Raw genomic sequence first — 24,906 nt, forward strand, 5'->3', positions numbered from 1 at the left:
TGTTTTCCTGAAGTTTTTTTCTTAATATATTACTGCATGGCATGTTTATGGTATTTAAGGGTCTTAATTTTAATTTAGAGTGCATTAACATTGCAGAACAAATGTATATGCCAGGGGTCTGCAGCCTTTGACACTAAAACAGCCGTTTGGTCCAGTTTCTTACCGAACAAAACCCAGCGCGAGCCACAAAATCAGTTTAGAAAAATATGTTTTATTCATTTTTGTTTCATTAAATTTTCATAATAAATGATTTATAAAAGTATTATAAATCATATATAATATATAAATCAATTATAAGTTAACTTATTTTACTTTTACCAGCAGCAGATTCAAGTTGTCTTAAAAATAAAATCCACACTGTGTCAAATAAGATCCCTCAGTAGATTTACTTCGAAAAAAAAGATGCATGAATGTCAAGCATTGCATTTTATATTATTATTAATTTGGTGCATCTTCATACTTTTTCTCCTTTTACTATCAAATATAAACATGACAACATTTGTGTAAAATCCAAATGTTTTTAAAAATCTATATGCGACTTTAGCTTTTTCAATGAGAATTTTATATAAAAGATAAAACTTAAAACTGAATTGCTAAGTCACAAATATAACTGCCATCATGTGATTGGGAGGCATTAGCAGAATCTTCAAGATTTCATGCCACCACCCGATTTTTGTGAAAATGGCGTGGTCATTAATGTAGACGGCGGCAGTGGGGCGGCGTGAATTGAGCAAATTAGCCCACTTTTTATGTAACCCCGAGCTACCGGGTTGCTGGTGGCACTTCATATGGATGGCCGGTGTCCTGAGACATTTAAGACTCGTTACAGTAAGGTGCGGTACGGTCCGGTTAAGTTAATTCTAGCGAGTGTTTCCACTCACTTAACCTAGTTTCCACTGAGTGATTTGTTTTGACAATTCATGCGTGGTGTAGACTGCTAGCGTACCTCCCTGTTTCACACCGTCGCCATGGCTGGTAAGGAACGTTTGCAGTTCCACTGAGACCGGGCCTTGCTGTTGTTTGCAGGCATTTTAAATATAGACTTGTGTCCAAAAGAGATCACAGGAAAAAGCAAAAACCCACATGCTTACAAACGTTGTTAGCTTAAATGAGCGCTATATTGACTAAAAACCCATTATTTAATTAAATCGTTAGCATTTTTCTTAAGACAAAGAGCAACAATGGAGGGATAAAGGAGCCATATGTTGCTCCAGAGTCTCAAGTTGCAGAGCCCAGTATATATCCAAAATGTTTAGCCTTATAAAGGTGATTTGACTTTTAAAATGCATTTACAGAGGTTTTAAATGTTTTTTTTTTCTTCTAAATGATCAATAGCTGTGTAAAGACTATCTATGTCCTTTAGTTTTGTATTTTAAGTAAACTCTGAAGTGTGTTACTTGGCAACATGATCAAACTTTGTGTTTTGTCTCTTAATAGTTTAATCAAGCATTAGCCAATGCAGTAGGTCAGCAGCACAAACGCAAACAGAGAAAAATTAGGGAGGAAGAAAATTAGAAATGTATTCTATCCTTTATTCTTTTCCTGGTCTCGTGCCTGTCCGCCTGCCTGCCTGCCCCATCTTAGCTGTCTTCATTAATTAGAGCTGAAGCTGGACTTTCATTACAATTAACTGACTAATATCAGCGCCGGCTCAAAAGAAACATGCCTCTCACATCTGCCCAACAATTTGTTAAGTCAAAAACACATGTGACAAGCCGAAGCAAAAAGCCTGCAAGGGGTCCTCCATGCAATAAAAAACAGGTGCTCAACTTTTTTGGCCATGTAATACCCCATTTAGCCTCTGGAGCAAAGGTTATCCCGCTAATAGCTGCCTTGTGGTGCCCTGGGAAGGGCTATGCACATAGTCAGAGTAAACATCTGGGATGGATTGTACATACTTGCAACATATGCTTCAAGTTCAATTAAAATGAGGCCTTGGCACATTTATTAATGTTTTTTTTTCCTCTGCTCTCCCTCTCGCTGTCTCTCCTCTTCCCACTCTCCCCTATAGGCTGGAGCCATAAAAGAGGCCTCCTTTGACCCGTCCTTCATACTTACTCAGACTATCTGAAGCCGTAGTCCACATCCAATGCTAAAAGATTCATATTCAATGTATTAAAAAATTCTCAGCCTTGAAACTACATTTGTTCTGCACTTAACCGGGTTGGAGGCAGTGCAACGGACAGAGTGTGAGTCAGAGCGAAAGAAATGGAAGGCAGGGAAGGAAGGAAGGAAGCGTTTGAGGAAAAGGTTGAAGGAGAGTGGGAGGGGAGAAAAGATGTAGGCAAAGAAAAAAGAAAAATGCCCCCTTTCAACCTCCCTACAGCTTAAATGGAATGCTAACAGCTGAGAAGAGCAATAGATCAAAATGTATGAAGCCAGAGTTGGTAAATTGTAGTCTTTGTGGGAGCTGTGCTATCCAGCATCCCAGCCCTGTGTGAACAGAGAGCAAGGCCTTCTTATTTGGAATAATCAGTTTGGAAGCAAATCTAACTGAGGCCACATAAGCTGCCTCTGCACCTCATTTCAATATGAAAGTCCAAATTATATTTCATATAATCTACAGCTTTTCAAATGCCTGTACTTTTATTATTTTTTTTCCTGAGGGAAGGGAAGAAATGCAATGAAGGAGGACACATGTAAAGAGGGGGCAAAAAAAAAAGGTTCAAGGTTGTCTGGTGAATATCTTTAGTCAGTGCCCGCCTCTCCCGTGCATCACTGAAGTGCAACTTCACAGCCACAAAACTTTCCTTCTGCATCACTGTGGGAGAGGATGTAATGCTCGCATATCTTTGTGTGCTCATCACCAGGCTGGCTTCCAGCCTGACTGATTGCTTGACTGGCAGACTTAATAGTGGAATGAATGTTTGACCATCTGCACAATAAATGTGGTTTTTAACCCTTTTTCTGCAGCCTCCAATGCAAACCCTCATGGCGGTAATGCTGTTGCAGGCACGTCTCCAACTGCTCAAAGGACTCAACCAAAATGTCTTAAACACATAGCTGCACAAAGATCCCATCCTGCAGTCTGAATGCTCTTCATCGCGTGGTATAGAGCTGTTTCCCTTCGCCTCAGACTCCTGAAACTTTTAATGTCAGACAGTAAATTGCCGATATTTAAAATCGAGTCACAGAAGAAGAAAAAAAAGACATGCGGCACAGTGGGTGGATAGAGCGCTAGATCATTTCAATTACCACTCCCATGTGTGGCATCGGCAAGGCACTACCCTGTTCAGTGGCGTTTGTTGCAGTAGTTGTTCCTGCGGTGTAAACGAGCGGAGGCAGTAAAGCAGCCACCTGTTGTTACCTGATAGTGTCTGGACAAGCCCAGATGCTGTTTTACTGGGACATAAAGGGGCAGTGAATGAACCTAAATAGCTAACTAAGCGCTTTATATGGGGGAATGTTCCCAGGAAGAGCGACGTGAAGCACAAACAGAATCAAAACATGTAAGAAAGGAAAATATCAGAAAGGTATAGCAAATGCATTAAAAAAAAAACAAATACCTGCATTTTGGGGGGGGTGTTATGAGTTTACCGGCAGAGATAACTTAAAAAAAAAAGGTTAAAAGGTTGTACCATCTGTGAACATGTGTTTGTGCCCCAGGCGGTGACAAGGGGAGGGGAAGATGGAGTCATTTCTCTAGTCTGTTTTCGGTCTGTGAAACAGTGTCAGCCCTTCCTGAGGCGATATGTGTGTATATGTGTGTTTATATGTGTGCATCCCAGACATGAGACATAATTACCTTGTCATCTTTGTCAAACTCCTCATCCTCATCCTCCAGCAGGTCCTCCACGACTTGCTGTAGCCGAGAAAGGAGATAAAAAAAAAATAAAATAAAGATGAAAAAAAAATGTTTGTTAGATAAACAGGAGATAACATAGGGTTAACATAATCAGAAAAGCAAAAGAGTCACATTAAAGCAGATTGGTTCTGCTTATGTTTGGCTGGAGTTTGTTAATGAGCGTGGAGAGCATGCAGATAGCTCATCTCGTAATATGTCACGAGCTTCAAAAGAGTCCTGAAGAAGAATTTTAATTTTAGACACATTCTGTTGTTCAAGTATGTTGACACTTCTGAAAGTGTAAGCAAATGCTTGCGCTTTGAATCGCAGCGAGCTGAGGATTAAATTCCATTCAACCAGTCAAATCACTCTTTGACAAAAGTGGTGGAGTTTAACACTGGTCACGGGGACCAGACGACGGCTTTTTTTTTTTTTTTAATTCTGCGTCGTCTCCTCTGACCTCCCTGACCTGTGCCTCCACTTTCTGTCCTCTCACCTGTTTGTTATTCTGTCCCAGAGTGATGCTTTGTGGGTGAGGGACAGAACAGAGCCTTAAGCTCAGAGAGAAAGGCACAAAGAAAGGCAACTATTTGCTTCAGTGGTGCAAAACCGATGAAACCAGAGCTGGTGTTACTCTGGAGTCACGAGACGCCATGAGACATACTGTACGGAACAAAAAAACATTGCCTGGCAAAGCAACCCAGCAATAACGCTTTAACAGTGTAGTGTTTAACATTTTACATCCACATGAAGAAGAATGCCAAAGCAGGTAAATATATTTTGATCTGAAATCCTATTTGTATGTAAAAGTCAATAAAATCATCATTAAAATATAATAATAAACAAAAGTTTTTTGTGGTCTCCATCTTTAAAGTCACTTCGATTATCTTTTGATCTATTTTAAAAGCGTTCCCAGTGGTCTTTTAATTATGCTGTTTAGCCAAAATTAAAAAATCTGTCATTTTCTAGAACATATTTTTTGCAGAACTGCCGCATTTCATCAGAAATTTGCCTCTGAAGTGTAGATGGGACTGCTGCCACGAAGTTACCCCACCCCCATTTCCTGTCATCCATCCCCTGCTAGCTTGCAGCCTCTCACAACCCCAATATTGGGGGTATCCAGAAGTACAGTTTTGAGCCAGACGCCAGCTCAAATGAGGAAAATGAAGACATACAGGACAACAAGTGGATGCATCAGAATGGAGCAGAGCAGGAAGCTTGCGGCACCACAGTTGTAGCTTCTACATCACAGCTACAAGGTTTTTCCAATGATGATTTTTAGTCTGTTCCTGATTTACAATCATTTGAATTAAGAAATACTCAAACTACTGAGCTTGATATGAAATACTCAACTGTGATGAGAAAATAAAGGTGGGAATCTTGAAACAGCTCACGATTTTCAGATTGATTATGAACAAATTATCAATGCATCCCAGATCTAATTTTTTTTTTTATATATAATTTTTTCTTTTCACTACAAGACACTAGGCCAATATTAGTTACTTTTCTCAACCAAAGTGCATTTTTAAGTAAAGATCAGTATACTTTAACTTTTATTGAAAAAGTTTTTGCTTGATAATCAAAAAATTTTCACAGCATCAAAAGGGAAAAATTCAACAACCTTAAATAAGATAATGTTAGGCTTAACTATTAGACCAGCTTTAATGCAATGCTCTTTAACTCACGCCAAACAAAAATAATTGTATTTAACTAGTCGTAAATTGTGATTTGACAATTTTTTTGTGTTCCCTACTTATTGAATTTTGATGTGACATAACTTACACACCACATGACTTTTATCCAATTGACCAAGCCGATCAAATGATGAGATCAGGACTTCAAAATTTTGAGTGAAAAACGCTTCACGTTTAGTTCCGCTTGTTACTTTTACTTTAAATAATATATTTTTCAATTATCAATTATTTAAAATTCCTAAAACAATTCAGAATCATTTATGAGTCATTCTAAAAATTAGGTTTTTTCCATCATCACTGAAAAAAATGCCACAAGAACATGCAAAATACACAATTTTCATTGGAGTGGTTCTGTAAAAGTCCGACTAAGAAGCCCTTTGCTGTTTGAATCACCTATCACTGCTGCAAGGTCAGATTCCTGCTTAAAAAAGACAAGCATCCGCGTAATAAACCATACAGCTGTCAACCTCACTCTGCGTTACCCTGCAAGCAACCCCCCAGTAAATCTTTAGTGGTCCCTAAATTGAGCACCAACCATCACCCCCAGAACGACACAAACTAGTTTAGGAGGAATCCAAAAATCATTACTCAACAAGACAATGGCTTTTGTGCCTTTTTTTTGTTTTTCACTGGAATAAGGGGGGGAAACTATGTGCCGGCTGACATAAGCCTCTTATGTAAATGCAGCTTCCCACACAAACAAAGAGGAGTTCAGAACAGCAGAGTTGAGAGGGTAGAATCAATAGTGTGTGTACTTGTGTGTGCCGCCTCTATCAATAGCTCCGAATCACTTGGGTAAAGTGTTGTTCGTGGATGCACTCTCCACATTCTAACCGACCGCATCGCTATCGGTTATTCCCCGTTCACGGTGACTCCATCACCGTCTAGACAAATAAGCTCGACAGTTCACGATTGACAATCTTTTTATTGATACAGAATATATCCAGCAGCACATTGTACAGACACCAGAGAGGGAATTCTCGCGCTCAGCAAATGCAAAAGATGTTTACACGATACTGTAAAACAAAAGCCTTCTGGCATCTCCAAAACAAATGAACTGTTTAAAAAGACATCATGGTTCCTCTCAAATCCTTTAACCCATGCCAAGTCCCAGACATAATAGAGTCCTCCACACAGAATCTACTAGGGCACGGCTGGCACAAGCTGCAAACTTTAAACAAAAGGAATGAGCATAAGCTGGCTGGAGAAGCATGACCTACAGAGACAGAGAGAATGATAGAGTCGTTTGTCTGCCTCTGCTCTCTGCTCTGCTCTTGCCTCTGGTTACAGAGAGCAGTCATGTTTCCTGCAAAGAGACACAGTGTAAAATTAATAAATAAAGCGACATGGAACATATCATCTGCCCCGAAGATTGCCACGGCTAAATGCACGCACGGAAGCTACCGTCTCTCTAAGAGAGGATATAAATTACCTTCAGCACAGCCAATGAATTTCAAACGTCTCTCTTTCCTCCTCTCCTTCTACCTCCATGTGTCCCATTCTTTCCTCTTTCTAAGACCTTTGTGGTGCGTGATATCATTTGTCTGCTTATCGCCCTATTATCTTGTTGTTTGAATAACTATCATTACAGCACGGTAGCATCAAAGCCGCGCTGTCGACGGGATCAGGCTCACATAGCCCGCAGAGCCGCTCCTGTCAGTTCCATATAGGTGGGGGGATTAACATATTCAGACCCTTTCAAAATCAAATAACACCGGGATCATGCAGGCTACTCTTACAGATTACACTGTGCCCCCTAAATACATACAGGAGATGGAGATAACATAAACTGCATAAAGAATGCTCATGGAGACGGTGACATTGAGAGTTTTGAAAGCGTGCATCTGTTAGCCTGAATCCCATCATAAACCCTGCAGAAACACACTGGTTTTTACTCTTTAACTGACTGATACTTTGTGGATCTGGTGCTGTCTTAGACATAAACTCAGAAAGAAAATATATTTAGCATAATTAAACAGATTCTGATGTTAGAAATAAGGAGAAAAATTGTGATTTTTTTTGTTTATTTTTTATTAGGAGTTCTGCAATACCACAACACCCCTAGTGTTTAAGGAGATACATGAGTCCCTTGTGCTTTCTTGTGGGGTCCAGATGACCCCACTACCAACTTTAATGGGTCTAGGATAACACAAGGGTTTATTTTTACTTACATTAATGAGTAATTTATCAGCCATGTCTCTGAGATTTTTACTTTAAGATAAAAAATTATATTTTATTTTAAATAAAATATAATGTGTAAGGCCTGGATTTAGCACCTCCACTATGGGGTTCAATTAGAATATCAGAGGGGGGGCATATCTGGGTGTGCTGAGATTTTGGGGTGTATTAATCCTCTAAGTCCCTAAAATCCATAGAAAACTATGTTATCCATATACCTACCTTATCTTTTTATGTATATTTGACATATCTTACAATTTTCATGGTGAATGTTCTTCCTCCATTTACCAGACTAGGGACAAGCACAAGCAGGACAATCTTTTGAGGCTGCATTTAGCTTTTTTCCCCTTCTTTTGATGCCTTTCTGACAATTTGTTCATCTGTCTGTCGGTCAGTCATTATGTTTTTTTGTCTTTATTTACTTGTATTTTTTTCTATTATTATTTTTTGAGGGATTTTTCCAATTTTATTTATCATTTACATAGAATAATGTGCAGTGAAATGTATTGCACGACTATCTGACAGTGTGAAAAATGAAAAAGATAAAAGATAGGTGATGAAGTAGAAAAAAATATTTCAATAAATAGATGATAATTTAGCCTACTTAAGTTCACAAAGGTCAGAAAAGTGTTAAAAGTCATTTTTATCTCTTCAGTTTAAAACCTGATTTAAAAAAGAGAGAATAGACTTTTTTGATTTAAAGCCAAAACCTGAAGAATCCGACTCGATCCTGAAAAGACATCCACTCCACAGAGGAAATACAAGTCTACAGCCTTAACTACCAGCAACATTTTAACCCTCCCACCTAAATGCCTCTTAACTCAGCCCTCTTTCTCCCTGGCTGGAGTGAATTCCACCATTCCCCCTCCTCACCTTCGCAATGACAGCCACAGGGGGAATCGACTCCAAGGCAGACATCCAGGTGAACATGAAGATATACTTTTTCCCCTCTTTTTTCTCCCATTCCTCCATCGCTCCCTCCCTTCGTTCTCCTGCTGTTTTTCCTCTTTGATACGTGAGGGGGTTTAACCTCTCCAGCTGCTGAGGTTTGGCAGAGTGGCTGGCTGGGGGATCTCAAGGCCCTACTTGGTATGCACTGTCCATGAGTGTGTGTCTGTGTGTGTTGTAGACTGAGGGAGAGCTGTGTGTCTGATAAGGCTGAGCCATGCTGACCCACACAGACCCTTCACAAGCTGTCAAAGCTGTGGCCCTCAGAGGGGGGCCCTTCCATCTGCACTGCCCGAGCCAGGGCTCACCCAGTAGGGGGCTAGATAGGGTTGAAGCCGGGGTGCTATCAGAGCCGGGAGCTGGTGGTGGGGGGTAAAAAGGGCAGCTATATATTCACAAATTGTTCCTGCATTTGTAAAGATGGAGTTTAAGGTACTACTAAATATAGACGTTTACATTTTCCTTTTTAAAATTTTCATTTATTTTTCTTAAGGCTCGCTCAGCACAAGTCAATAAAATGAGATGTTTGCTTTACTCAGCCACTGTCTTGTCCTTTTCTTCTGGCTTAAGAGCTAAACCGAGGAGTGCATTTGATGTCCTATCTACTCAGCGCAACCGTGCACATCTGCCAACCAGACTTAAGTTCAAGGTTCAAACTGAAAGCTGCAGTGCATGTGGTTCACGCAAGAAAACAACAACAACAGCAAACCCTGAAGTGTCGCTGCTGCTCACAAAGTGCGCAGACGCTTGCAAAGGTTCATTGTGATGAAGGGAGTTACAGAAAAAGAGGGGAAGGGGGGGGCAATGTGATGAAAAAGGAGACCGGGAGGATGGTGCATCAGCCTCCCTGATGCTCCCGTCCTGCTTCAAACTATGCCCGATGCTTGTCTTTCTGCCTGCCAGCCTGCCATCCTATCTGCCAGTTTAGCAGAGACAGAGAGGCGGCGGATGGAGCAGAGACGAGCAGCGCTGATGCCGGGGCGGCACGGGGGAAATCAGCGGGGCACAGGAGCTCCCAGTTAAAAGTGACATGACCTTTTGATTTTGTCACCTGTCACCAACTGCCATGTCTGACTCCGCACTGAGGAGTGCCTGCCATCCGCCGCTGCTTTCCCTCTGCCTCTGTCTCGCCGTCACTCCGTCTCTAAGAATGCCTCTCTGTCTTTTTCTGTCTCCTGCGCCCACTCCATCTTCCTTTCTCATTCTCCTTGTCTTTCCCGAGTTGCGTTCTTATGGGGAAAAGTGGAGGTGTGACTTTCTGTAGGAGATGTGGTATAATAGGCAGTGTTTCCTCTTTTTCTTTCAGCTTTCCTGATATTTACTCCTCTCTACCTGCATTCTCCAAGGCCCTTAATGAGGGCAGATGTCAAGACTGTGTGTTCAGAGATACAGGAAAGGCTTATGAGATGTACGATCTGGGAGAAAATAGAATATATAAAGATGGTGATTAAGTCAAGTTCTAAAAGAGTTCAGATATTTGAATAAAACCAGACCATAATTCTTTTTAAGAACACAGTAGAAAGGAAACCCTCACACTACCCTTTATTTCAATACACACCTAATCTCTGTTAGTGAGATTGAACTCTATAATTGTTTTTATAGAGATGCTAACTTCTAAAATGGGTTAAAATTATTCAGCTTTCTTGCCAGTGGAAGCACGTCTCTTAGTGTGAAGTATCTCCAGCCCATTACGGTCTGCTCTTCCGTAATGGGCTGGTGGATCCATTGGGTGAATCAATGTAATGGTCTAAAGCACGGGATAAAGAGGATGGTCCTTTAGTGTGACGAGACTTAATTGCCCGTCATTCTGCGGCAGAAAGAAACATCACCGTGCTCCATATGTAACTCCTGCAGCAGCCTGCACTGAAAGAAACACCTTGAAAGCATCTGGTGGGAGCTTTTTGGGGGGCAAAAGAGCAGCAAGGCACAATATCAATTACATTGTCTCCTTTTTATATATACATACATGCTCTTAACACTACACATTAATACTGCACACTGCTATAAAAAGCTGCACTCATGAGTGAACAAGTATGTTGAAGATTTCTTCCTCCCTAAGCCACGATTTCTTCGTTCGTGTTGAAAAATTCATACAGCGTGGCAGCTTCCTTTAAACCGGCTGAGGGTGGACCCATGAGCTATAGGCTAAAAATATACTATAGACGTAAAAATGAACCATGAAAGTGCATTACATCAGATTCTTTCTAGTGGACAAGGTGTTTGTGGGTTTAGAAAGGAAAAAAAGAGGATTCTGATTGGTAACAGGTCAAAAAGATTACCTAAATTTGAAATATAGTGACCAAAAAATGTGAAATTTTGCTTATTGTGCTTCTAACTTTGATATTGAAAGCACGTGTTTCCATAAATACCTTCAAATATTTGTTTTCTGCTTGATAGTTAAAGCAGAACTTTACATTCTGATTTAGTGCAATAAGGTGTAGAGATTTGTAGACTTTAGACCAGGGTTCTCTAAATTCACTTCACCATGGGGCCACTGAAGGCGGAGTCTGGCTGAGGATGGGCCGTACTGGGTTCCATTTGTGCCAAAACTATTTTTTTTTTTTGCATCCACTGTCTATATATTTGGTCCATTGTCTATATTTACAGAACAAGTTTATTGAACATTTATTCACGTCTATGTACTACTAAGCAATATCTTCTGCATGTCCTGTAAAACGACAGGAGCTAATGATGCTAGCAACTGTTGCTAAGGACTTTTCTGGTGACCAGATCCAATGACAATGGGAAAGGCAAAGTTTTAAGCCTTTAAAGATCGCAAAAGCAAATACAAAGCTATCATCCAAGAAGATGCAGAAGATACTGCTTAGTATTAAACTTTCATTTTAAGGCGTGGGCCACAAAATATTAACTTGGGGGCCGCAAATGGCCGCCAGTTTGAGACTCGTGCTTTAGACTAAAGTCTCAATTTTAACAGATAAATTACAACTTAACTTTTTTAGTTTAAAAAATTTGTAGTTTTTGTCTCTTAGGTCAGACTAAAGTCAAATGTTTTCACTTTTATCTTGTCGTTACAGCACATTATTAAAGAAGCCTTTAAAATGAAATCAGAGATGTGCTTCTTTGTTTGATTCTTTGTTAAAGTTTTGTGTTCCAAATGCTGAACACAGTCAAAAACAAAATAAAAAAGCATCGAATAGACTTGGCTGATAGTGTGGTGGTTTTGCGTGCGGGTCATGGGTTTTATGCACTCCAGATTCAGAATGTTTGAGGTTTCCAAAAAAAAGAAACAGATGAAGAGAGGAAACTTGTGCCATTAAAACTTACATTAACAAGACTAAAATGCACAAACGTGGTCAGAAAATGAATATTCACTGCAGTAGAGGAAAAGCATATTCCAAAAAAATATTTCAAAGTACTTTTTCTTTGAGCGCTCCAATATGAGACAAAGGTCAGTTAACGGTGTTCAGGGGTCAACATTCACGGGTCAGAGTGTTACACGATAAGAGAAGAGGTCGGGGACCTCGGTGGTGAGGTGCCTCCAATAATCACTGTTCTAAAAATGCTCTGACTGCTTCACAGGTTCTGGTCAAGGTTGGGGCTAGGGTAAGAGGCGCTGATCTGGGTTCTGTTTGCAGAGCAGCATGTAACCACACAACAGTAAGTGACCCTGAGTGGAGAATTACGGCGCACAGAGAGCGCTGTGTTTGTTTACTTGATACAGACAGGACTGTGGCTGCGGTGTAAAACCAGAGAAAGGCTCTGCACATTGAACCCATCACAAAAGTCAAGGTCAGTTTATTAGGAAGTCTGTACTCAAGCGATTTTCTCCTAGTCTTCCAGATCTGTGACGCTTCCCTCACCCCAGACTGCAAGGAAACCACAATACTCTGGATGCTAACCCAACATAATGCTTTAATTTGATGTGTTGTTTAAAGTAATTAAAAAGTATTTTCTCCTGTTTTCTTTGCTATTTTTTTTTTGTTCTCTGCTTAGTGCAAGAGGGAACAGAGAGACAGCCACGACTTATGTTTGATAAAGACTTGGAATTCAAAAGTGGAGGCAAGGAGCGCTCTGACTCGTCCCCGCTCCTCCACCCCTCTGCACCGAGCAGATTGGGAAACCGAAAACAAACAGGGACAAGACTCCGGGGATACTTGTGTCTGAAAGAGCGAGTTCATGTATGTGCGTATATGGCTTCTGCATGCACAAAAGAACAATGGCGGGGAAACAGAAAAAAAACAATACTCTTCGACATGCTTCAAGAACAACAAGCAGAAAAAAATAAATAAATAAAAAGCACTAATGATGCTAATCTTTGTCAATTAATCCCACTTCCATCAGATATGCTGTTAGCGCAAATGTCTGTAAACGCAGACAGCAGATAAATATCCACACAATTTGAAGAGGACACACACAGACAGCTTTTATCTCTCTGCTGCATTTACCTCACACAAATGAAGCTTACACGTGTGTCTGCCACACCGTTTTTGTGCCTTAACCTTGATTTTAGAGTAAAAGAGTGATACTTTACACATCATCAGACAGCATAACAACACTCCAGCACCCACAACGGCAAGTATTAATGAATAATAGACCCACCTGCATATTCACTGATGGTACATTAGTGCTATAACCTATTTGCTTTTACAGATTGTTTCCACTCACATTCCTGCAAAGCTGTAAGAAAGCAGCTTATTCACATACCTTCCCTCAGACAACACCAGCTCAGACACTCCACACATCAGTGCCGTCAAACAGCGAGATCTCTCTCACCTAAAGCATCGGCTGAATGGCTTTATTAGAGTGAAAGATACTTAAATGAAAGACGGTCAGATGAAAAACTTTGCGGCAGTGCTCTCATGATTAAAAACACTCATCTTGATGATCTATTAAGCTTTGTGCTACAAGCAGGTACAAAAGTCCTCTGAATTCAACATGAAGGACTTTAAACTCAAGATGGTGAGACTGAAGGGAATTCAGAGGCAGAACACAAACGTTTGACTCGAGCTATATGTGAAAAAAGACGTTCAAGAAACTATTAACAAAAGGAAAAGGTGCGGGGACAGGTGGAGGGGGAGAGATCTTATTAGACAGTGGGTTTAAAGGAGAATACGAGTATGGAGGACGTCAAAGTCGTTCATATGAGAAATGAGTGAGTATTTTCAAACTTTGTTAGTTCGTTTTACCTGAGAAGCACAAGGTAGGGGAAAAAATGTCATTATGCTACGATGAATTCAAGCAGCAGGTAGGGGTACAATTCATCAAGCTGGGTTTTGTCTTCAGGCAGGTGTGATTCTTATTTATTTATTTATTTATTGTTTTGTCAAGCAATGTCGCCATCTACAGGTGAGCAGAGGGATATTCTCATATCAAGTCCTTTGAAATTCACTCATGTTGGGCAGGATTGCACATTTGTAATTGTGTTAAATTAAAAATAATAATAATTAAATAATAAAAGAAGCTTCAGCAAAGAAAAGGTTTTGCTTTAAAATTGTGTTTTTTTTTACTAATTATAAACATTAGTTGGTATATTTTGGGTTCTGATTTGTCAATTATATCATGGGCTCCGAATCTTATTTAAAACATAAAGATGCATTGAGAACTCTAAAGAAATATGAAGTTTGTTAACAGGTGATTTCTGACTGAGTCTTGAAAGAAAGATCTTATTAAAATTAATCACATCATTGTTCACGCTCGCTCCATAGTCCAGCTCTCACTCTGTGCCTGGCCATGATTAAAACATGTCTGTTTCTCCGTGACATTGCTTTGACATCATTTAATTGGTATAAGAGATAAAAATAAATGAATTAAATAAATATACTACCAGGTAAGTGGCGGAACATAGCTCAAGGTGACAGCCTATTATTTTTCTCTTCCTTTGCCTCAAAGAAGAAACACTAGAAACATGAACTGTACTGAGAATGCAGATCCTCATGTGGAAGATCAAGTTGTTTTTTTAAGGGAAAAAAAGACACATGGGCAAAAATATCTTTTAAAAATAAATTCTATTTTTGATCAAAGTTGCAAGTGCATTTTATTTGTAACTTGAGAAAGTGTGCCCATTTTCGTTCAACTGTCAATCTGGGATTATATTATTTTATAAAACAATTTTTAGATTTATTAAAAAAAATCTTTAAAAAATTGATCAATAAAAATAATAAAGATTAATATGTCGACATAGCAAATATTGTTGCCTTTTACAGACACTTGCACAGCGACATGAAAGAAAAGCGGAGGGATACAAACAGCGGATCAGGTGACTCACCACGTCTTGTCTTGTATCCTTCCCCGATGCAATAAGTATGTAGTTCCAAGCCAACAGCAACAGCAAAGCCAGAGGGACCATGTAGAGTTCAAAGTTCCAAACAACGATGACGAAAATCTGTTGAAAAATAAAAGACAAAAGCAGTTAGTAAAAAGCACTTTGCCTTTGGAAACACATTTATATGGAAAACTGTAGAATCGATACAAAAAAAACACAAAAACTAGAACAGAGGGCCAATAATAAGGTGCAGGCCTCGTGTCAACGAGGTCCAACACTCTGACCCTTAGAGGTTTCTAGGCCTGAAACTGAGGAGCAGGACAACGAGAAGGATGAGTAAGAGCCGTCAGAACGTCTTTCCTTCATGCCAATCATCCTGGAGTCTGAGGTCATGTGCCATTTCACACACAGTGAGTCAAATCTGACCCTTCAGTGCTCAGCCCTAAACTCCAGCATGTGACCTCCCACACCCCACAACCCGAGTCCCTAACCCTGTCACTCCAAGCACCAATACCATCGACTACTGCTCCAAAGGACTTCCATCCCATCTCTAACCCTTACTGCACCCATCTGCCAAAACCATAACCCCAATGCCTCCCCCTTCATCACCAAACAAGAGAAGTATCATCTAAAAAAAAAGATTTTTGGATTTCTGATTTTGTCTCTTTTTAGCAGATTAATGGGGGGACTTTGAGAAGATATCGGTGGGAAAGTAAAACTGTTAACAAAGGATGCTCAGTAAGTCTTAGTCAGCTGTGAGATGACATCGTACCAGTTGTTGCTAAAAAGTTCAGAACCTCCAACATGTTTATAATTTCAGCAAAATTGAAGTTTACAATTTAATAAATGCTGAAGATATATGTCCTCTGGTTGAATATGTCAGTGAATGTAAACGATACAAAATGCAGGATTTCAAATACCAGTAAAGTCAATTGGACATTGAGTAACAGCTGCAGATTTTAGATGTGTCTATTGTGCAATCACTTCTAAAAGAATGTTAAAATTGATTCAAAATAAAGCAAACATTCTTAGGTGGCCAAAGAACGAAAGGTAATTATCAGCAGTAAAAACAACATATTTGCGTGCATCAACAAAAAAAGTTTGGCGTTGAAGAGACTAGCTCAGATCTCTTCTTGAGTGTACGCTCTGAGGTTTATGTGAACATGAAGTCCAGCAGGGCTGCTGCGCTGCTCGAGTGAAGGACCCAGTCAGGAAACAGGACGGCAGAAAGACAGAGGCGAGCTTGAGCCGCTGTGGGCAAAAAAAACCTTGAAGGTTCATGTTCAAAATAAAATAAAAAAAAGGAATATGTTTAAAATAAAGAAATAAGGAGGCAGTTTATACGTGAAATATTACTATAAAATGCTAAATGAAAGCAAAAACTCATTCTGTACTGTTCCCCACTCTACCTGTTGTGCAGGAAAACATAGGCGACTGGATTTATTGATATATTTTTGTGACAAAATAAATAAATAAATAACCTAAAAGCTTGATAAAGTTTAAATTCTTATAAACTTAGGAAAATGTATTAAAGATTTTCCTTAAAATAAAAGCTAAAATGAAACATTATTAAACACATTTTTCTAACTTCCAAATAAATATCTATAATAAGAACTGATAATGTCTTCAATAATTCAGACTAACCCATATGCAGTAAAGGTTCAGATACAGTCGACCAAACAAAACAAAAGGAGCTTAATTCTTTAAATCTATTCTGGTTTGCTCTATAAATAACTCCACACTTGCAAAGACTTTAGCATAGACACACAGGATAAATATAAATAACAGCAGACGTATACTGCTCTGCTAATGTCTTCTATTGGCCTAATTCTAAAAAATGGTTATACTATAAATTCCAAATTTTAAACAGATTAAATCTTATACCTTTTTTTTTTAATCCTTTTTTTCCTTCACATGCCTGAGGTTGTTCAATCTGTGATTCTTTTTTCCCCCCACTCCTCATTTGGTTTGAGTGGCTGAAGGCGAAGTTTTGACAGACAGCGAGAGAAACTGGACACCCCGGACTCAGCAATGGACGGCTCTGTATCGTCTCTGCATCCACTGGTGGGGCCCCGCGGTGCCTGGACCTTTCCACCAGGACCGGGCGATCGCGGCCAACCCCCCGTTGCTCACTACACCAGATAGGAAGCTCTTAGCCTGGAGAGGTGGGAGTGGGAAGGAGCCTGCTGTGGATGTCAGTGACCGGAGAAAGATTGAGGGGAAAAAAAATAAAGATGAAAGCCTGCTGGATCGAAGGGAAAAAACGCGAGGGAAGATGCTGAATGAAGCTCCAGACGGAGGCTACGAGAATTTGTTAATGCGTGGTCAGAAGCAGGGATAATGATGGTTCAGGGCGTCTTTGCGTGCAACTTTGTGCTTTTTGTTACCGTGACAGCCATTGTGCATCGTTTTGTATTGCTCAAATTGAGCAAAAATACCCTTTTTTTAAAAGATCATTAAGTGTATTTTATTTACAGTAGAAATATATGTGAAGGATGACAAAAATTATTCTTTAAATTTAATAAAACACATTTTGTTTTTAAAAAATCCAAATGATGTCCAGCTAATTGATTCTGTCTTTAAAAAAACGATTGTTTTTATTATTCTTTCTTCGGAGAGCTTTGAAATTTTAACAAAACTTCACTTGTCATAAACAAAAAATATATTTTTGTGTTTGTCAAATTTGCTAAATGGGTGTAGCAGTGGTTATAACCTACGTTTGAAATGGGCAAACATCACATCTGAGCACGATCAGAAATTCAAATGACTCGTCTCAAAAGAACAATCACATTAGATCAGTCTGTAACAAGTTGGTGAACATATCAACACACACAACAATTATAAGGAGATTTTTTTGACAGGTTTCTGCTGTCAGAATGCTTTCATAAACTTTTATGTTTTTTTTCCTTCTCTTACAAACAAAAAAGACAAAAAGGTCTAACGTTAAAAATGTCAACAAAGCAGAAAGTCAAAATGATTTATTCAAGCACTTAGTGTGACACTTTAAGAGTTGTATTATTTGTTTCCAAAACACATCCTGTCGGCGTTCTTGCAGCAGCTCGGTGGGAGGGTAATACTCAGTACTTTGGCTTACATTTACCACACACCGGGCTAACTTTGCCCCTGCTCTGTCTCAGTGGAGTGAGGCTGAAGTTTGGATTTCAGAGTTCCCCTTTATCTCCCTTACATCAATTTCCATGCTGGCACTAAGTGTTGCCAGACAGCGACTAGATGTCCTGTTAAGTTTGAGAGAACAAGAGGGAGGGAGGCTGTCCTGTTAGTGACCAGACCAACTCCTCATTCTGTGGTGCTAGACTGCCCCCTGCTGTTCTACTGTAGAATACATGAACGCAAATGGAGGGGAAAATAACAAAAAGGATATTTTAAAAGTTTTTATTATACTACAGATAATTAAAATGCTTAAAAGGGATTTTTTGTGCGCACATCTTCAACAAAACTATTATTCTTTGCTTAATCTATCTCCAGTGATTAAACTCTGACTTGGTATTCAGTTAGTTATGCCACTATTTTTTCGTTTTCCGCAGATCAGGAGAGTGGTAAAATGTGAAAGTATACTTTTCAAAGCTGTCCCTTGCTGTGGGCAAAGACGAACTCCCGACGTTGAAACTTTTAAAAAGTTAGAGAGCTTCTTTGAAGAGGAGTCAAAGGAGCAATTTAAAGAGACCTGGAGTGGTGTGCAGTGCCGACTGCTATGGTGTGTTTTTATCAAACTCTCAGGCAGACATGTGCAAACACACACATGTACACACTCAAATAGTTGCTTCTGTACCTGTCTTTGCCTTTTTTTTCCTTCTTTTTTTATTTCAGCAGGGTGAATTTTTATCTAAATGCAAAGCAGGTGATAGGTGCTCCAGTTTCCTCTAGAAGTAGCTCCCTTGTCTGGGCTCTCTTCCTGATAAGAGTCCTACTTTGCTTGACATAAAAGAGACCGGTATCATTTCCCCTGCCTCCCCAACAACCCCCAGCTCGCTACCCTCGCCCTTCCCTGAGCGTCACAAAGCTGCCTCTATTTGCTCCCAATTCAGGGCCCAATTGCAGATAAAGTTACAGCAAATTTGTTTGGAGGAAGAGCTGCCGAGGCCTGCGGTCCCTGGGGCAATAACAGCCTTGTCTTGCAGGGGCTGTGGGGAGAGCTGGCAGCAGCAGGAGAGCAGAACCCAACACCGTTCAACCTGACAATGGACTCAACTCTCTGGTACACAAGGTAAAGGGAAGGGAGGGGACGGAGAGATTAAAAAGCACGGGAATGGATGGATGGATAGAGGGAAGACACTCAGCTTGCAGGTGTGGAGAACGGAAGCAGACGCTGAGATAGGGAATAAAGACAAGACGCATAGACTCACACATACACACACAGATACAGACACCACCCATCATGCAGGACAGGAGGTAACTCCAGTCCCGTCCATTGTGCCAACGCCTGAGGCAAAGCTGCCACGGTGGCTGATTCACTGTCGGGATGGGTGGGTGACAGCAGTGTGGGTGTGAGAGAGAGAGTGAAAGGCTGCATGGGAGACTATGCGATAGCTTTCTTTTTTTCGCACACAAAACACCCAACATACACACTCGCCACAGCTGGCACTAATGGCTGATGTGTACATGCGGCTGGCATTTCAGAACTCGTCAGAAGGAGAGTTACAGACCATGAAGAAAAATGTGAGCAGTTTTTTTTTTTTTGGTGGAGGGAGTGTTGTGTTGTGACACATTATGACAACTGCATTTTGACGCAAAAGCGCATACACAAAGTTTCGACAAACATACAAAAAAAGGGGGCCTAAATTTGCCCTCCGGGACTGCACGGGCTCTTACGGCGTGCACACATTTGCACATTTTAAGCTAGAGTTGCCCGCAGCCTCCGTCTCTGTAGCTTGCAGCCGTGCTGGAAAGTTAAGTGTAACATCTGTCTAAAAAAGAAACGCACATGTGTACAGACACATGCCCATAATCACATACAGAAGAACACTTTGGTGAATGCACCACCTTGGCCAGATGGCCCCCCATAAAAACCCACTTAAAGAGATGAGTGAAGTGATTAAGAGGCCTCTCAAAGTAAGAGAGAAATGAAATGAAGAAATGGCAATGAAGGGAGGGAATACCTGCGCTAACTACTCTGATGCTTTTAGCTAAGTGCTTACTCCTACGTTAGCAGACTCCCAAAAGAGCAAGGTGGAGATAGGGTGAGGGGGGGAGGGAGGAGGAGGGCACAATGACACCTACATTTCTGAATTTCTATAAAACTATGAAACACTTTGTCCTTGGCCTAGATACATTCTTTGTCATCATTGGAGTACTTTGAATACAAGTGAGAGCAGGAAGATTATGAATAGTTTGATCTGTGAAGTAACACTGCATGCATTTTAAAAAAAAATAAGGGCAAAGAGTTCTTGGAGTCACACAGTGAGTTTGTGTGTGTTTCTATGGGACAAAGATCTGACCTTGATTTCCGTAAATTCCTACTTCCTGTGTCAGATGTGTTCATTTATCACTAGCTGATAAGAGGCACGGATGCAAAGATGCGAGGGGAAAATGCAAACGTGCATTCTAGGCTATCACACACAAGCTCTTCCTTTCCCACACACACACAGACACACAAAAGAGAAAATGTTAACTGATCAATACTGTGTCTCTTCTGACCCATGTCTTGTGATGACACTATGACCTGCTGTACAAACACACACATTCAGCCTCTACTGAGATTAAACTGCTGTCAGAGAGCCAACTGCTGCTAATGTCTGCTGTAGAGACACTTAATGCAGCGGCGGTAAAAGGGCCGGGGCAGGGCCAGTCCACCTGTCCTGTAGCTACTTAAGTCGGGGACACTAAAACAGACAGGATTAAATGCCTGCTCTGTCATCTTTAGCGCAGAAACCTCAGCGCTGCCACTCACTGCCCTGCAGGAGAAGGTCTTTTACTGATAGCTCAGTCGTCCAATTACACCTCACCTTTTAATACCAGACACAGATGACAGGAGGGAGCGAAAGGATGGAGCCGGTGGGTGGGGAAAGAGGGAAAGACTGTCATTTCTACTTTACAGCATAAGTGGACGGAGAAACGTCAACAGATTACAGCTGGACCGTCTCGTAGTCGGTCATCAAAGGGTCTATTATGTTCAAGTTTCCACACCAGGTTCCTAGTCATTACCAGCAAGGAAATGTCAGATTAGACTCTTGCCATAAGGTGCTTTTGGTACAGTAAAAAAACAGCTTTACATGTGTTTTATTTTTATTTTTTTTATTTTTTTTTTTACAAGTTGACAGTTTCAACATTTGCATAGATTTGATGTTCCTGGACAGACAAATAAAAAAACATAAAGTAAAAAAATAATAAAATAATAATTAATTAACAATATAAACAGTTGATAAGAAATGTATTTTGTAAAAAACAAAAAAGATTGAAGTTCTCACTGACACACATTATAAATATAAATCTACAAAATTATATATTTTCCGCTCTAAGTGCTCTCATGCAAAGTGTCAGCATTTTTTAATGCCTCTGAGTGGCCAGTTACAAGATACACATCATTTTTACGATGTGAGTAATTATTTTCATAACCTGTGCTTGAAATATTAGAAGTATCTTGTGTTAAAAGTGTAAAATTAGCAGTGAAGGATCAGTGCTATATTAGCAGAAATGAAATGCATTTGCGTGTGCTTGTGAATTGCGCGTGCAGGTGAAAACGTGCAACGTCTACGTACCACAAAAGCACAGATGCTCCTCTGCGGAGAGTCCCATTCGAAGCAGCTGTTAATGTAGCAGCCCGTGTTGATCAGGAACATGATGCAGCGTCGGACCCGGTTGAAGTTGCGCAAAAGTAACTGTAGAAAGAAGACAATAGTTTATACCAGAAAGGAGCTCAAAAATGCACCCAATAAAGAAAAAGGAAGTTTTTATTGTTATTGTTTGAACTTAATCCCATTTAAATTTTGAGAACTATTATTAAGGTTTTTTTTTCATACTTAAAAAAAAAAAAAGAGATAACACTGTTTTTAATGCAGATCTTCGTGATAATAGTGGAAGTTTGTTCATTAAAATTTCGGAAAATGTCAATTTCTTAAACATTTTTCCTGTTGCAGTTAGAAAAAAAAAAAAAAAAAAAAAGAACTAGGGCTGGGTTGATCGATTTGAATTGATCTGAGCTTAATAGATCTATAATTGATACGTAAAAATAGAGATCAATCTAACACATAAACCGAAAGTCGTTTGATGCTAATGTTTAATGGAATTTCTTATAGGACGGTAAATGCTAACGCTAAAAAAAAAAAAAAAAAATCTGAATTGAATCCATCAGTCTCTGGTGAATCAAATCGGAAATTATTATCAATACACAGCCCTAGCTAGAACTGATTTGAATCTCTAGACATAAATATAAAGGACTTTAACTGAACGTTGGTGATATAAGGGCTTGTTTACGTAACTGAAAGGGCTATATTTGGACGTGGATCAGTGGAAGACAACAGTTACCACAGCAAGCTGGCACTGTGTTCCCGCTAAGTTGCCTCTCCCAGTGATAAGGTTTACTACAATGATGATAGTCTCCTACAATGTCTATGGATTTTCCTCCCTGCGTGTTCTCCAGGAATTTGGCCAGAGATGAGAGAAAACTGGCTAACTCCTGCCACCCCACTGGGCTGCCAACCACTCGCAGCATAAAAGCAGAGAACGCAAAGCACCCAATCAGGTCACCAGCAGAAGGAAGAAACAGAAAAATCCTCCTGAAACAAAAAAAAAAAATTCTATACAGATAGCTTTTTTATCGAGAATAGTAATACAATATAAACCAATCTTTTACTTCACAGATGTTAAACAGTTAATTTTATCCTATCCATGTGTTATAGCGTTTTATGTGAGTGTTTACTTGTCATTTGGCTGCTCCACTGCAAGGTGAAAAAGAACATTTCTTTTAAATAATTATGCTCCCATGCTGCCTTGCTGAAACCCAAAAACCCCGGGGACAGTAAAAGTGCAAATCATCAATTTTTTGCATTCCTTACGTTCTTCATGTATACGTTCTTCCATTCGTGGCTCATTATTGCCCAGATAAGCATATTATATTCCTCAAATTATGTCATACCAAAGGCTTTAACTTGAAGACACTTAAAAAGTGGTGAAGTAATTTATTGAGTCACATGTCCTAATTGCAGTTTAACGCTTGAATTTGACAGGCAGCACATGCTTTCTCTTTTCTCTTTTTTTGCTTTCCCTTTCAGAGTGTGACGGCACACTAAACAGCACACCAGCGGGGGAGCTGCTACCACACAAAGAAGCCCTCATGGGGCAATCCCTCCAAAGCAGCCAGTGACATCATCATTGCGAGACGCTGACATGGGTCATCTCTGTGAGTCACGGGTGAAGCGGAAGAAGAAGAAAAAAAAAAGAGGAGGGAGGCGCAGAGCGGGATGAGAAATAGAGAGCAGCAGCAGTGGAGGCAGGAACAGCGGGGACAGAAGGGTGGATGGAGGGCTGACAAAAGGGTGGTATGGGAGCTGCCGTGTGTGTGTGCCGAGCTGTGCTGGGCAGGGGCTGTGCTCGGCTGCGCACGGCGTAACATTGACTGCTGAGCCCGAACGGCCACTCATATGACACGTCTGATGCGGGCCAGCCCCTACCATTCATCCCTTTGTGGTGCCGCCACACTGAGCAGCGTGACAATGAAGTGCAAAGCAGCAGTGGCAAAGAGGGCCAACTATGAGGATGGCCAATCTACTTATGCACCCCAGAGCTGACAGCTTGACATTTCTATTCACCACTCAGAGTGGATGCGAGGGGAAAGAGATGAGAGAAGGGGTAGTGGAGGGATGGAAAATAGCAACAATGTGCTGTTTTTCCTTCAATCATTCCATCGCAGTTTGCCTACGGGGCTGTCGTGCTTTACAAGGTGCCATTCACTGGTTTTTGTTTCAGACAGTTGAACAGAATAAGGCGACTGCCGATCTACCTGTTTGGACACTCTTTGCTCGTCTTCGATATACTTTTGCTCGGCGGGAGTCAGCGTCCTGAGTCCAGCCTTCACCTGCATCGTGGAGTAAACAGACAGCAGTGTAAAGAACAGCAAAAAGAAACAACTACTTTATTTAGGAGGGAGTTCTTAAAAAAATTGTGAGGCGGGATAACATAGCAGCACATGCATGGATCAAGCCGTGTCAGAGGCTGGAGAGAGAGCAGGAGGCAGAGCTTCAAGATGGCCGCTGTAGGACACACACAGCGATGAGGAATGGGCAAACAAAGGCTGCTGAGAGGGAGCCTTCGATAATTAAAGCCAAAACGAGGACGTGGGACAGGGGACGAAGGATGAGATGGGAGTAGAGGAGGAGGGGGGGGAGAAAAACAGAATAAAGACAAAAAAAGAGAGGAAAGCTGGGCATATAACAAGCAAGGATGCGAATGAGAGGATAATAAGGGGGGGTGGAGGGGCTATTAAGAAAAATCAGGGAGGAGACTTAAAAAAAAAAAATGGAGAGACTTACAGCATTAAAAATCACGTCTATTTCGAGAAAGATGACCCCTTTTGTTGGCCCTGTCAGCTCCTTGCTTTTCAAGGCATAGGCTTTGCGTTCTCCATTTTGGATCTGTGGGAGAGGGACATGACAGGCGTCTGTCTGGCAATACCCGGCTGAATCGGCTCCTCGGGCCACCTTTGAACCCCAGCTGCTGGCGCTGACAGGGAACCCAAAACAACTGTGGCAACTCTGACAAGTACCTGTTCATTACCCACTGCAGCTCTGTTCTGTCAAATAGAAATTAACTATCCTGGGGAATCATACAGTACAGCAGAGCAAAGATATATGAGCTACGCAGTTCTTTCACAGCCAATCTATATTTTCACCAAATACGAGAGACACTTTTCTTTTTTCCAAATCGGATTCTTCATCTCTCTATCAGCGTCATTTTCATCTCATCTCTCCTCCACTTACTTTCCATCTTCTCAGCTATCAATCTTTTTTTTTCTCTTTTGACTTTTTTCTCCTGTCAATGGCGTCTCTTTGAGGAAATAACAACAGAGTCATCGGTGCAGGTTACAAAAATAACAACCGCTTTTTTTTTCCCATCTGATTTAATTC

General features: G+C 40.6%; 1 protein-coding gene across 6 annotated transcripts in view; it reads right to left on the minus strand.

The window, feature by feature from the left end:
* The window catches only part of mctp1a (multiple C2 domains, transmembrane 1a), a 119,337-nt gene that overhangs the window by 21,604 nt on the left and 72,827 nt on the right, over nucleotides 1-24,906 (minus strand). For 5 of the 6 annotated variants that reach the window (XM_024275326.2, XM_024275325.2, XM_036213590.1 and 2 more), the window contains 5 exons: nucleotides 24,313-24,414; nucleotides 23,784-23,858; nucleotides 21,544-21,663; nucleotides 14,831-14,947; nucleotides 3,746-3,802 (listed from right to left, as the gene is read on the minus strand). In XM_024275326.2, coding sequence (XP_024131094.1) covers nucleotides 3,746-3,802; nucleotides 14,831-14,947; nucleotides 21,544-21,663; nucleotides 23,784-23,858; nucleotides 24,313-24,414 — 471 coding nt within the window. The remainder of the gene's footprint in view (nucleotides 1-3,745; nucleotides 3,803-14,830; nucleotides 14,948-21,543; nucleotides 21,664-23,783; nucleotides 23,859-24,312; nucleotides 24,415-24,906) is intronic. The other variant, XM_036213589.1, reaches the window with a different exon arrangement.

Source organism: Oryzias melastigma, linkage group LG9 (genome assembly GCF_002922805.2).
Source record: "Oryzias melastigma strain HK-1 linkage group LG9, ASM292280v2, whole genome shotgun sequence".
NCBI classification, from domain to species: domain Eukaryota; kingdom Metazoa; phylum Chordata; class Actinopteri; order Beloniformes; family Adrianichthyidae; genus Oryzias; species Oryzias melastigma.